Raw genomic sequence first — 14,690 nt, forward strand, 5'->3', positions numbered from 1 at the left:
CTGGAGGTTTGTGGAATGTTGAAAGAAGAAAACTGGTGATGACTTGAATGCTAATTTATTCCGGGTTTATTTATAATATAAATACAACACATTGATTCCATTCATTTGGCTATATGAGCTCATCTCTTTAGCGAAGCTCGGTTCTTAAATACCGACGGACCCAATAGACAGAAAACCACGTCTCTGCTTTTAAACCATGAAACACATTCAACTGAAAAAGCAAACGTCCCGATATGAGTTAAAAAGCACCAACAGTCGTGGTGCTACATGCCGAGTACACGAGTCCTATTATACATCAAAGTGCAAAGTCACAATGGGTTAATGCTAGAATTCATAATTCAGTAATCTACTAAACACTTTATGAGTAATTCATTCAGAGTGCTGCTGCTCCTCGTTCAGGACATGCGTGAGTGGGTTCACCCCCCCCCCCATAACAAAAAGAACAGACAGGGATTCAAAAGAAAAAAAGGCACTTTCACATGTACACACACACACACACACACACACACACACACACACACAGAGAGATGTGTTCCACATTCAGTGTGCTTTTCAAGTTTTTTGTTGTTTTTGGGGAAGTTTACACACAGAAGCCCCCCCTCCCCCACCCTGTTAGCTTATTGTGAATTCTTAAGGTTGACTAGCAGGTACATCAGTGTGTGTGTACACACACACATACACACACACACACTACGTGGCATGCTTTTTGCACTTGGCGTGTTGTGGCACTCGAGGCGCATGAATTATCAAACATCACGACTCCCCACGAACAAGAACAGAGGCAGGACGCACGCACACACACACACACACACACACACACACACACACACACACACACACACACACACACACACACACACACACACACACACACACACACACACACACACTAAACCATAGGTCCCAGGGCGCCGCCCTGAACACAAAGCGGAAACACAAGAAGGCCATATTTTAAAAAGGTAGCACTCGTTGCCGTGGCGATTGGCGGCAGAAACTCGCCGAACATTCAGTCGATGGCGAACAGTCGTTGGGGCTCTGGAGACATTCGATAAACGGGTTTAGCAGCAGGAAAATCAAAAAATGACCGACAGCGGTCGCTGAACGTCTTGTTGCCGCGGCGACGGCGTCGGATGCAGCAGCTGATCTGGAGTCGCTTCGTTTATTCGTAGGAAAACAGCAGCTTTTTTTCTTTTTTTCTTTTTGGAGAATCGCCATGACAACACAGCCAACATTCACGTTACTGGAACTACATTTTCACTGGAGCTGAACTAACCCCCCCTTCACTTCCTGTGTCTCTTCTAGCTAACCTTTGATAAATGCTTCAACACACGGAGAAAGTAAACTCCTACACAGCAAGGTACACGGCGACCTGACGACACGTAGAATATCACACGTTATATTATGTTACTACATCAAACCCTCATTCAGTGGAACCCTGATCTCCTTCTGGCCCGCTTCGGATCACATGGTGCACGACTTGTCCGGGGGCGGGGGCGGGGGCGGGGTGCTGCTCTTGGGCGGGACCGCGGGTTTGGGCTTGAGGGCGGGGGGGCGCAGCGGAGCCCCCATGCGGGCCGGTTTGAAGGAGCCCAGGGTGTCGGGGGAGGGGTTGGTGGTTCGGGGGGGGCCCGGCGGAGGCCCGGGGAGCGGGCTCATGGGGCTCAGGGGGCTCAGGGGGCTGAGGGGGCTCGGGGTGCCGGGCGTCCCTGGGGTGCTGGGCGTGCTGTGGGGGCTGGGGGACTCGGAGGAGCAGGTGGTGCTCGGCCCGTTCTTCACCTGCTCCAGAGTGTCCAGCACCACGTCGGGGGCCGGCCGGCAGCCATGACGCTCCAGCTGCCTGAACTCCCCCAGGGCCACGGTCACCGTCTCCTCGATGTCCTGCAGAGACAGCAGAGACACACCTGCAGCACCTGGACAAACATCTGCTCCTTTTTAACTAGGGCGTGAGTGTGTGTGTGTGTGTGTGTGTGTGTACCTGGGCCAGCGTGTCGGGGTCCATGGCTCTGGAGCGGTGGGGGTCACTGAAGCCGTGCTGCCCGCTGCTGGAGCGGCAGATGGGCGTGTCCTCCGGCCTCCGCAGCGAGTCGTGCCGGCTCACCGTCATGGTCACGCTGGCCGCGGAGCGTCGGCGGCGCTCCGGGCTGTCGAGGGGCGGAGTCACTCCCTGGCCCCGCCCCAGCAGCAGGTCCCTGGGGCTGAAGTGACCCGTCACGGGGGGCGAGCTGCGCTCCATCACCCCCCCGTTCCCGTGGCAGTGAGAGTCGTTGGAACGGCCGAGGGGGCGGCGGAACAAACCGTCGGTCCGCTTCCTCCGGTGACTGTAAACAGGAAGTAGAAAGAGAGTAAACAGGAAGTACATAGAGGGGGGCCGATCACACAGGAAGTTGCTGCATTAAAATGGGGCTGCCACTTCCTGCATGTAAAGTGGTTATAAGCAGCAGATTACTTCTGGACCTCCATAGTGCCAGTACGTCATTGCACTAATACTTCAGTTAAGGTATTAATACACTGTGAGGAGCGACGGAGGATGAGGGGTGGAGGAAGTCACATGATAGACCGCATCATCAACAGCGTGATGAGATTCACGAGGTAATTTTAGAGGTGAGAGAACATTTCAGCTCCAGAGATCATCTCTGTGGTCTCTCATGATGGAGGTTCTCTCCCGTCACAGACCTGACGGAGGTTCTCTTACATCACAGACCTGTTGTAGGTCTCAAGAGGGCGGATGTCGGTGGGGGAGCTCAGCTCGCTCCGGCTTCTCTTGTCCTCGGTGCTGCTGCTTCCGCCGTCGCTGTCGTTCTTCTGGCTGAGCGAATCGGAGCCGACGTCGACCCTGAAGACGCAACGAGAGGCTCCGTCAGGACGGAGGAGATCAATAGGGTGGAGGTCACCTTCCGTTGTGGTCCTTTAATATGTATGTTTAAACGATAATAACTTATTTCATTGTAAAATAATGAACAACGTTCACGTCGTGTGTGTAGACAGGAATAACAGGTAAACCCTGCAGTGACTCGCCTGTCCTTCACCACGATGTACTGGTGGGGCACCAGGCCGCGGTGCCCGCCGTGCCGCCCCTCCCACCAGTCATGTGACGCGCGCTGTAAGAGCAGCAGGGACGCTCCCTTCTTGAAGGAGAGCTCGCGGGCCGACCGGCCCACGTAGTCGAACCTCGCCACGGCCTCCACGCCCTCGCCCTCTGCCGGGGAGAGAGAGAGGGGGGGGGGGGGGTAAGATAAGAGGACACAGAGGGGAAGCCTGTCAATCAACCGTCTCTGCGGCTTTGTTCCTCCCACAGATCCACCAATCAGAGAAGAGCATGCAAACAAGCCTTCTCTGTCAAATCGGAGGGAAGCAGAAGGAAGGGTGGGGTGTAGAAAAGGGAGGGAGGTGTCTGTGGAGATGTGTCTCCATGGCTGCTGTTGCCGTAGCAACCCCCTCTCCACCAGGACACACACAGAGAGGGAGTGTGTGCGTGGGCGAGCTGTGTGTGAAGGTCAAGGGTCGCCGTACCCTCGTCGCTGGTCTGGGTCTCGGTGCCGCCGTCGGGCTCGGCCTCCTCCAACGCCCCCGGCTCGCTGAACGGACTCTCGCTGCGCCAGGAAGAGAAGAAGAAGAGGCGTCAGATCGACACGGCGGGCAACAAAAGGGAGGAGGCACAGATGGAGGCGAGGCGGCAGGAAGTGTCTTCAGCCTCTATTTCTCACATGCTGTGTACTCATCGGCAGAGCTACAACCACCAGCGTGATCGAGGGTATCAAAGCGACTCATTTCTGTTTATCTGGAGTTGCATCACAGACACCAATATTTAATTTGGTCTCCACCACCTCCCTGAGGGAGATAGCTGTTACTTTAGCCGCTAAATGCTATGCTAATAATAGTAATAGCTATTTGCCACCATTAGCAGCTTCTGCAGGCGGCGGATGTGTCGGACCCTCTGCCCCCCCCCCCTCACCAGTACTGGTCTCCGGTCATGCACTTCTCGTAGACGGGGCCGGGCAGCTCCTTGGTGTCCGGGAAGATGTTGTCGTGGTTCAGGATCACCGTCTTCACAACCTCGTTGACGTGCGCCTGACAGGCCACCTGGTCCAGGGCGTCCGGCGTGGGCAGCAGGGTGGGGCCGAACACGATGGCCAGGTTCCCAGCGTCCATCATGTTCTCGTCGCTGTACTGGGAGAGGCTATGTAGGGGGGATACACAAGGCGTAGCTGTAGCTGGATACTCATTGTTCATTATCGTCCTCTGCAGAAACCACCAAGTCTTTCTCTCCTGTCAATCAACATCTTAATTAGCATGTAAGCCTCTAATTACTCCTCCTGCGTGTTAAAGGAGCTCGTCGTGGACAGAAAGGTGTGTTGCTCACTGGTTGAGGAAGGCGAACAGGTAACGCATCACCACCAGCGTCGCCCTCGGGACCCCCAGCAGGATCTTGCGGACGCACTGAGCCCTCTCGTACATGTTCTCGATGCCTGAAGGGACAGCGGCAGACGACTGAGTCGGAGCACAGACGAAGAGACGCTAGAGAGGACACGTCCTCTTCTGTGGGACGCACCTTCAAGGTCACATGTTAGCTAGCTGCAGACCTCGGGAAGGATTAAAGCATCTCCCACTGCGGGGTTCCTTTATACACAGAAGCATGTAACCGGGCCAGTAAGTGTGTAAGTGAGTGAGTAAATAAGTAACTAAGTGTGCCGGTGACTCACGGACGCAGGAGATGAGGTCGTTGAACCTCTCCTTGGGGAACAGCGGGTTCTCCAGACCCCGGAAGTAAAGCTTCAGCACCCCGGCCACCGAGTTGATGTCGTGGTTGCTCTCCTCGTCGATCAGCGGGTCGTTACCTAGGCAACGACACAGACACGACAGCTAAACCGCGTACGTCCTGCCCCCCCCCCATCCCCCGAGGGTCACGTGACCTCCTCACCTCTCTCGAAGGAGTTCTTGATGTCGTTGACCTCCACCTGAGACCCCGACACACGGAAGATGCCCTGGTGCTGAAGACCTGTTGGGATCAGTCACAGTGACAACAGCTCACGCAGGAACCGGTCCTCATCATTGTTTAATATTCATTGTTCCTACTCAAAGGAGTCTGCAGGGTCCACTACGAGACATGAAACCAGAGGACACCAGGACCCCAGATGGAGGCTCACCGTGCAGGTTGATGTAGCGGATGCAGCTCTCCACCAGCAGAGGGATGGCTTTGGTCGAATCCTGCAAACAAACACATCGGGCTCAAGGTTCTGGTCCTTGTTCTTTACATGTGATTCCAAATGATTGTCAAGTTCTTATCGACGACTCCTGCAGGTTATTCCAGCAGGTTCAGACCTAGGTGTTTGGGATGCTTTTTGGTAAAAGCCATGGAGGCTTTAAGGAAGCTGCATGGAGGCCAAATTGAGCCTGTTAAATTAAACTATTACAGGGGCATCTCTACCTGGTGCTTGCTGTGGGAGTTCTTCCGCCCACGACTGGAAAGAAGCAGAGAGAAGAACAGATGAGTCTCAGCTTGATAAAAACAAGGAAGAAGAGTGAGAAGGTGACGAGGAGATCCCACCTGGTGGTCAGCAGCTCAGCTTTATATCCTAGAGGACAAAACAAGAGACCATGACGTCACTGATCTCTGATCAACAGCCAATCAGTGCTTAGATCAACAGGTGGAGGAGCTAGTGACGTTAGCAGCATGGCTAACAGCCGCCAACGAAGGTTCACTTCAGTTACATCACGATGCGTTCAGGGTACGCTCGTTGGACATGAGAACAACACGATGCGTTCAGGGTACGCTTGGTGGACATGAGAACATCACGTTGCGTTCAGGGTACGCTTGGTGGACATGAGAACAACACGATGCATTCAGGGTACGCTTGGTGGACATGAGAACATCACGATGCATTCAGGGTACGCTCGTTGGACATGAGAACAACACGATGCATTCAGGGTACGCTTGGTGGACATGAGAACATCACAATGCATTCAGGGTACGCTCGTTGGACATGAGAACATCACGATGCATTCAGGGTACGCTTGGTGGACATGAGAACATCACGATGCATTCAGGGTACGCTTGGTGGACATGAGAACATCACGATGCATTCACAGGTAATATGTGAAATGTAGTTTTAATGTGAAATAAATCAGATTTTTTCTATGAACATGAACAGTTATTAGAGATGATTTATGATCTGTTCACACTTCACAAGCTCTAATTATTATTATTATGCATCATTAAAGATAATAATGAGTAGATTTCAATGAGGAGACTTTGTCCCGTTACCTTCTGCTAAAGCTTTCTTCAGTATGTCGTGTTTGGCCTGCAGCTTGGAAATCAGGTTACTTCCCTCCAGATACTCACGGAACTTCTGTGGATGGAGCAACAAAAACACGTTTAGAAGTCTGGTTGTGGAGAGGTTGGCGTTACGTGACGTCAGCGTGGCGTTAGCGTGACATTAGCGTGACGTTAGTGTGACGCTAGCGTGGCGTTAGCGTGACGTTAACGTGGCGTTAGCGTGACGTTAGCATGACGTTAGTGTGACGTTAGCATGACGTCAGCGTGACGTTAGCATGACGCTAGCGTAACGTTAGCATGACGTCAGCGTCACGTTAGCGTCACGTTAGCGTGACGTTAGCGCGGCGGCCCTCACGGTGAAGTAGAAGAGCTCCGTCTCCTGCTGGTTGGCCCTCTTCTTGGCCAGACTGGGCTTGTTCAGGTACCCGTCAGACACGCTGGACTTCACCGACTCAGAGGACGGGCTGTGGGTGAAGCTGTGGGAGACGTCGAAGTCCTCCAGCACCGTCATGTCCTGCAGGGTGGTGAGGGTGGCTCCCCAGGTCTTCTTCACCTGGAGGGGGGGGACGTCAGGAGGACGAGAGTCAAGCATCCTCTAGGATCTTCATCTACAGCAGATCTTCTGTTTCTCATGAAGCTTCATTCATGACGTAGACATTCAAGCTGGTTCTGTGTCAGATTAATGGCTCCATCATTCAATATTAACTTATTGTGTTCCAGTGGGTCGGAAAGACAACGTTCACTAGATTTCTGAATGTTGATTTAATAGAGAAAAGTTTAACTAATTTGATCCAATGAATCGCACGTTGATTTATTATAAATGAAGCCTTAAAATGAACGTACTGGTGTTTTGACAGACTTTGAAGCTTAATAAGAAAAAAGCTCAATAAAAAGACTTCAGAAGGTCAGAAGCTTTTCTTCATTTTTTTCTCTATGTTGTGAACATATAAACCATAATATCAGTTTCAGTACTTCGGACCCACCTCCTCGTTCTCGATCTTCAGGGAGGCCAGGCGGGTCTGCAGCTGCGTGAGGCGGAGGGTGAGCTCCGCCTGGAGCTGCGGCTGCGAGGCGATCTGGGTCACCTGACAGGAAGTGGAACAACGACAGGCTTGACGCGTGCGTCACTTCGCTGAGACCCAAAATACATTCACATGAATAATTGGGGAGCAGCTCATCACAGAGGAACATTTCAACGGGACTTAGAACCTGTGACGTAGAACCTGTGACATCACATCCAGGGTTCGTCAGCTTATTTTGAAAGAAGGAAACCATTAATATCCCGTATTAGAAATGGAACACTAGCGATAAGCTGCTAATGCCCTGATTCCTGTTTCTATAATATATAATGATGATAATTGAGTGTCTCCTAAATGACTGTAACATAAAGAGGATTCTGTAGCATCAGGCTAAAAGAAGAGCTACATGCTGGAGGTACTGACCGCGTCGCCCATGTGAGCCTGGAAGCTGAAGCGCTGGGGGGGGCAGAAGGCCGTGGGGTAGAGGCCCAGCAGACGCTGCCGGTCCCGGGCCGGGTCCAGGCCCTCCACGGCCCCCTCCAGGACCTCCAGGCCGGCCCTCCTGGAGGCCTCCAGGCTCAGTTCGGCCGACAGGTAGGTCCTGAGGGCCCGGCTCAGACTGGAGTGGTACCCTAGGTCACAGCACTGGGGGGGGAGGGAAATCAGTCGCAGGTACCACACAATGCCCCCCTCCCTCTAACGTTCACTCACGTCGATGATGTCGGGCAGGTCGTGGATGTAGTACTTGAACACGGAGGCGTTGGTGGCCTCCAGAGTCAGAAGGTACTCGTTCCTGGCTTTCAGGGTCTTCAGCTTGTTCTCCGAGTACTTTGCCTTCCTCTGAGGGAGGAGGACACTCATCAAGGACCCGGATGAGACGCCATTTCTATCATTTCTGCTTCATTCTTAATGCTTTTCAGAGGAGAAAGTATTCAGGGAATGAATTATCGATGACCAGCTCCAGTTTGTTTTATTGATGCAGCGCGGCGATGCTGGAGAACATCTGAGAACAGGAGGACTCACTGCCTGGAGGACGTGTCAAATCAGGATCAGCCAACGTCCACCATGGCTTTAGAGTATTTTTACCTCTTTACTTCATGGCGGGGGGGGAGGGGGGGGGGGGGGCGGAGCCTCGTCAAAGCCTCCAGACTCCATTCACAAACCCATTTGACCTGTGAGGAGAGTTCCTGCTGCTGCCTCCATCATCTGCCGCCTGTCCCACGGTGACACAAAGGCAGCGATGGAAGGGGGCTCTGGGGGGTGGGGGGGGGGCGACGTACTGGTTTTGTGGATGGAGTCTGGTGGCTTTGAGGAGAGATCCTGGTCTGACTGAGCCCCTCCCTTTGAGGGTGTGAAGCCTCCTGGGGGAGACGCACCTTCTCTCTCATCTTCTCCATCTTGCGAGCGGCGTTGCGTCTCTGGTGGCGCTCTTCTATCCGCAGGCCGAACACGGGCTCCACCCCCCCCGACAGGCCCTTCACGCGGCCCTCCTGCCGCTCCGCGTCCCGCAGCTTGGTCTCCGCGCTGATAGTCTCCACGTGGTACATGTGATACGTCTTCATCACCTAGGCAACCAGATGGAGCAGCGGAGAGGAGGCTCTTAAAAAAGGTCACGACCCCAAAATAAACGTGTCAGCGGCGCTTGTGCTTGAATGAACAAAGACTTACGGTGTAGAGCTCGTTCAGCAGCTTCATCAGGTCCTCCTGAAGCTGGAAGATGATCTCCTTACTCTACCAGGGGTCAAACACGTCATCGAGAGTAGAACCACGTGTTACACGTTACTCAGTGGGATCAAAGTACTACAGACAAAGTACATTCAATATTCTTCGTAGTATTTCCTTTAAACACATGTACTTCTTTTCGTGTATTCAAGAGCTTTCAGTCAATGAAACATGATCCATGAGACAGTAGAATCAAAGGATTCATCGATCGACCCCCCCCCCGGGACATTTATAGAGTTTTTTATCGGCCATAAAACAGCTCTTAACTACGGGTTAAGTGTCAGAGCCCCCCCCCCCCCCCCCCCTCCCCCAAAAGGGCACCGAGGCATCGTGGAAGCACAAAGGCCAGAAGAGCTTTAAAGAAAACTCATGTCGTCTGTTGGGGACTATTTCCTGCGGCGGATGGATCTGGTGCTGCGGTGATGTAACAACGTGAGACCGTATGTAGACTTTGGGGGGGGGGGGGGGGGGGTCTCACCCTCTTCAGGAGGCGGGCCGAGTCCTCGCTGATGTGCGTCAGGCGGGAGATGACGTTGTTCAGGTAGAGGTCGCTGAGGGTGGCGTGGTCCTTGCTCTCCCTCCTCACCTGGGGGGCAGAGGGGGGGGGGGGGGGTGATGCCTGGTGTTTCACACCCCATCAATGATCAGAAAAGGGCTCAACCCACCTGGTTGAGCAGCAGGTACCAGCAGTTGACGGGGGACAGCAGGTTCTGGTCCTTCCTGAAAAGAGAGAAACAGTTTCATCTCCTCCGCCTTCACGCCGGAGCTCGTGGCGTGCTGGCTCTTAGCTCCGCCCCCTACTTGTACTGCTGGTGGTCCTTGGTGCTGCGCGTCTTGGCCATGAACCTCTCCGCCAGCTTCTCCAGGTTTCGGGAATACTCGGTCTCGATCTCGGACTTCTTCCTGAAGAAGTCCTGCAGGTCCTGGAGCAGCTGCACCCGCATCTCCGTCTGCTGCTCCAGACATCGCTGCTGCTCCACCAGCTGCGCCCGGACATCTACACCCACACACAGAGCGCCGTGATGGGTTTGAGAAGCGGCTGGTTTAGAACAACACGTCGACGTGTCATCGACCTGCAGCTCATTGATGGACCATGTGATCGGCTCTGAGGAAGTAGACCCTGTCTGCTTTGATCCATCAGTGAGATCGATGCACGAGATGATCCTACACAGGAACCTGCTTCCTAAACCAACACAGGTGAAGCGTCTTAATGACACTTTTTCACAACGCCTTCATTTATTCATTTGCAAAAGCTTCATAATCTGTATGAAATGTGCTAAAAAGACACTAAAGGTTCTCTGTTCTCTTCTGATGCTCCTCCTATTTTTAATCCTTTAGAATTACTGATGAAGACGGTTTTATCTGTGAGGAGTCACCTTGAAGACCTGTGACCGCATCGCAGCACGCACGCACACACACACACACACACACACACACACACACACACACACACACACACACACGCACACACACACACACACACACGCACACACACAGCCTTGCAATGCCTCGCTGCTCGTGCTGTTTCAGAGCTCGATCTATCTGCAGGAGGAGGGAGAGCCGGTACAGAATACACAATGATAATAACACACACACACACACACACACAGACAGACACACACCGATCCCCGAGGGGACCCTATCCACTCCACTACCTGTTGTCTAGGCAACCACGCACTGCGTGAGAAGCATGTGATGAGGAAGGTGAAGACAAGAGCTCGGCTCTGCCACACATTCTCACACACACAGACACACACACACACACACACACACACGCACACACACACACAGGACAGGCTTTATAGGTCTTTGTAGAACTGCCACAGCCTGTATTCTATTTCTACTACTGTACGTGTGTGTGTGTTTATTGAATCAATTTAAAATGGCTTCCTGTTCCATGTGACTCTCCTTTAGTGAATGAGTAACTCTTTCATATTAAATGAACACATGTCAGCCCGCCGCCCAGGAGGGAATACTCTCTCCTGATTGGCTGGCGTGGCCACACAGGACTTCTTGAATACGGCGGCGGTCAGAGGTTTAATCACTCCTGTAAATTGGTGTCGAGCCTCTGTTGGGCCGCCAGTAACCATGGCAACGCCACAGATGCTTCAGAAGAGGCTGAGCGAAGAGAGGATGGACACGACGCTGTCGCTTCGGTGTTAGCTTAGCATTAACAGCTAAATCTGCCATAGAACACACCGTTTAATAGACCCTTTGCTAAGCCCCGCCCCCTCTACCGCCACTCTGTCAAGCTGCGTCACCTTGGTGACCACCGCCTCACTAACTGCAGACATTGTCGCTATGGTTACCATATATAATACAATATGCATTAGCAGGATGTGTCAGGATGTCAGACTGATGTAGAGAAATCAGAAATCTGATGTACTGATTTCTCCGTATCTCACCCATGAGACGTTAACTTCACTAAACCATGGAGGACTCCATCTTTAGAAGAACATCCGACCACCAGCAGGAAGAGAGGAAAAAAGAAAGGGGGTTTGGGGGGGTGGGGGGGGGGGCTCCAGCTAGAGCTTTAGCCGGCAAGGAGGAGGAGGCACCAACCAGCACCTGCATCAGGTCCACCTGCAGCATTTAGAGCTTGTTGGTAAGAAGCAGCGTGTCAGTAGGACTCCACAAGGTGTTAGAGAATAACTACCAATAACTCATTGGTCACCATGGCAACGCTCCATCCAAACCCTGGTCCAACGAGGGAAGGGTCTACTGTATGTGTGATGTACACTAATTGGTGGCCTTTTAATTTGGAACTTCAGAAACACTCAATGAAGAGTTATCATCATCATCTTCATCCCTCGGTTTGTCCTGTGGTATGAAGATGTGAGGTGACTTGTGACACCTGCATGCACACGCAGGCAAAAAGCAGGCGCCGCATGCAGCAGGACGCCCCCCCCCCCCCCCCCCCCCCACTGCAGGGGTCTTTTTCTCCTCTTTTTAGCATGGGCATTCTCTCATTAAGGCATGAAGGCTCCTCTCCTTCAGACCGAGGAGGCGTCGCACACACAGAAGGTGGCGCTTCATGACATCAGGAGAACACAAATATGTGGCGTCAGCGTTCTGCACGATGTGCTTGCTGCTACCTTTTTTCACGAGGCTCACCTCAGCAGGCTGACTCCTCCTCCTCCTCCTCCTCCTCCTCGTAGGGGAGAGCGGCCGCCACCTCCTCCCGTGTATACATTACACACCACCTCCTGAACGGACCAATCAGGAGCCAGAGCTTGGAGGCAGACTTGGAAGGCACATAGTTACAACGCAAGATCCATACGCTTGGCTCTCAGCAGGACGGCAGCGAGGGCCCGATGGGGCTCCATGTGAGTGGTCACCTCCACTCAATGCATCCCTGTGTGTGTGTGTGTGTGTGTGTGTGTGTGTGTGTGTGTGTGTGTGCAAAGGCCCCAAACCCCCCTCCACACACACACAAAGTGTGTAAATAAGGCGCACAAAACAACATCCTCCATTAGATTTAATCACACAATATCTGTCGATTCCTTTTGTGTGTTGCACTGACAAGAAAAGAAAGCACAGGGAGGTGGGGGGGGGGGTGAAGAGGAGTGAGGAAGTGAGGCTGAAGGGAAGGAGACAAGGAAGCAAAGCAATTGTGCCGGATTTTTTCTGAATGGAGCAGATTTGGGCGATTGGAAGCGAAGAGTAAACGAGTAAGTGGAGGGCTCTCGCTCAGAGATGGGGGTGATGGTGATGGTGGTGGTGGTGGGGGTGATGGTGGTGGTGGTGATGGTGGTGATGGTGGTGATGGGGGTGCGGGCGGAGGTGGAGTAGGGTGGTGCGCTGGGAGCCCCACGGTTGGCGGCTCGAATCCCTGCTGCCCCATGTGCCATGTTGAGGTGTCCTTGAGCAAGACTCCTGCTCCCCATGCAGAGCCGTGGGTGACGATGGCGTGTAAGTGGCTGGATGAATGTCATGTGACGTGAGGAGTGAACACGGAGGTGTGAGGAGCCATGTGGAGACAGCGGCTGTGCAGGAATGACACGTAGCGGTAGAAAGTCCGAACAAAGATGTCGCCTCAGAGGTCGGACATTTTGAGCCGAGCCCCCGTAGTAACCCCCCCCCCACACACACACACACACCAGCAGGTGGGGAGGGTAACGAGGGTCTTATGGCAGAAGCCCCCCCGGTACCAGCTGAGCTAAAAGGTCATTTGACTCGAACCGTTGCGGCGCCTGTGAAGGGATGGTGGTAACCATGGCGCCCGGAGGAGGAGGAAGGGAGGGTTGTCCCGCGGTCACGGCAACCACAATTTCAGGGGGGGGGGTTGGTCAACACCCTTAAACATGTCCCCCCCCAGCTTAGCACGCTTTCACCACTGGGACTGACTCAAAGGGTTACTACTAGAATAAAGCTAAGTAAAAACCCTGCACATGGCGGAGGTGATCAAGGGGGTCCACACCCCCCCCCTCCTCCCCCTCCCCCCCCCAGGCACCATGCAGCACTCAGGATGAACCCACAGATGCTGACGTCTCGCGGTGAGGTGTCAGCTCCCATACACACCCTGAAGGATCAGCGCGCGAGGAGGGTTGGCAGACAGGTGTGTGTGTGTGTGCGTGTGCACGCGCGAGTTGGCCGGTGAGTGTGGGCGCGCATAGGTGAGGGAAGGTGTGACCGGGAGGTCTTTCACGTTAAAATGAGCTCACCTTTCACTTGGCTCTCGTATTCCGCGAGGATCTCTTTGTCCTTCTTGCTCTTGGTGGAGTTGGACATGTCGTCGCAGCGGAGCGGCCGCAGCAGGAGAGAAAAAGAAGAAGAGGATGAAGAAGAAGAGGAAGAAGAGGAGAACCAAAAATCCCGGTTTATTTCCCTGCGCGTGCCCCGCCCGAGGCTCCACCCGCACACATGCTCGTGAGCTCCATCCAGTGCCGCAGCCGGTAGTGGCCCCGCACCTCCACGAGGAGCAGGATGGGGGGGGCAGGCGCGTGAAAAATCAAGCACACTTAGTGAGAAATTACCCGCACGTGACCGCAGCGCTCGCGAGGAACCGCACAAGACTCCAACAAGACAAATGAGAAGCTGCAGATGCTTCCCCGTTTCGTCTCGTGCAGCTCGAGCCAACGTGCATCTGCACTCGCGCGCATGCACGCACACGCACACGCACCGGTCTGCAGGGAGGCGAGGGCAGTCGGGCACACGCGCAGACACGCACCGCACGGTGTTTGATGACGTCTCTCACCCCGCCGTAACCTTTCACACGTGCAGCCGCACAGGAGCGTGTGTGCACGCGCGCGCGTACTCGGGCTGGCCAGGCTGAAGGCGCGTGACGATAAAACGAGTAAATGAAGCGCCTGTGAAGAAATGGGTGTGTACGCGCTGGGGGCGGGAGCAGGGACGTGATTGACAGCGCAGGTGACCACTGAGTCGCGGAGCATCATGGGCATTTATGAATGTAAGAGATCAGCTGTTAATAATGCTGAGAAATATTAGTGAAAAACGTGAGAATGTCCTTCTATCTGCTGCGCGCCACAACCACGTTCCCACAATCCTTAGAGCGTACCTATAATTACACCTGTGCACTATGACGTAACACATCCAGTCCACGTCCTCATCTCTGGGACAAAAGTCTCACACTGTATCTGTTCCTTTGACTTTCCAATCCCGTTTGATCCAAATCTTGTGTTCATTCCTCAAAGACATCCCTTTGTGGCCGTTAA

At 53.6% G+C, this 14,690-nt stretch overlaps 1 protein-coding gene across 2 annotated transcripts; it reads right to left on the reverse strand.

Moving 5' to 3' along the window:
* Window positions 1-18: 18 nt before the first annotated feature.
* On the reverse strand, window positions 19-14,489 carry srgap1b (SLIT-ROBO Rho GTPase activating protein 1b). 2 transcript variants are annotated; one of them, XM_037461510.2, is made up of 23 exons: window positions 13,680-14,489; window positions 9,817-10,012; window positions 9,681-9,735; window positions 9,494-9,601; window positions 8,962-9,024; window positions 8,670-8,858; window positions 8,005-8,133; window positions 7,717-7,938; window positions 7,258-7,359; window positions 6,630-6,827; window positions 6,263-6,347; window positions 5,546-5,573; window positions 5,426-5,459; window positions 5,145-5,205; window positions 4,919-4,996; window positions 4,701-4,835; window positions 4,361-4,466; window positions 3,953-4,177; window positions 3,511-3,590; window positions 3,016-3,196; window positions 2,693-2,833; window positions 1,976-2,318; window positions 19-1,878 (listed from the first exon to the last, which is right to left on the reverse strand). In XM_037461510.2, the coding sequence occupies exons 1-23, from the start codon at window positions 13,744-13,746 to the stop codon at window positions 1,462-1,464; spliced, it is 3,243 nt and encodes a 1,080-aa protein (XP_037317407.2). In that variant the 5' UTR covers window positions 13,747-14,489; the 3' UTR covers window positions 19-1,461. The 2 variants fall into 2 exon arrangements, with proteins under 2 accessions (XP_037317407.2, XP_037317408.2); XM_037461511.2 differs by having other exon boundaries at window positions 2,702-2,833; window positions 13,680-14,481.
* Between the last annotated feature and the right edge of the window lie 201 nt (window positions 14,490-14,690).

This window comes from Pungitius pungitius, chromosome 2 (assembly GCF_949316345.1).
Source record: "Pungitius pungitius chromosome 2, fPunPun2.1, whole genome shotgun sequence".
NCBI lineage: Eukaryota > Metazoa > Chordata > Actinopteri > Perciformes > Gasterosteidae > Pungitius > Pungitius pungitius.

Bases quoted from the DNA above. Each gene is read 5' to 3' on its own strand.
- srgap1b (XM_037461510.2), bottom strand. From the start codon at position 13,746: ATGTCCAACTCCACCAAGAGCAAGAAGGACAAAGAGATCCTCGCGGAA. The intron at 4,178-4,360 runs GTGAGCAACACA...CCCCCTACATAG, and splicing joins CTGTTCGCCTTCCTCAACCA to CCTCTCCCAGTACAGCGACG. The intron at 1,879-1,975 runs GTACACACACAC...CTGTCTCTGCAG, and splicing joins ACCCCGACACGCTGGCCCAG to GACATCGAGGAGACGGTGAC.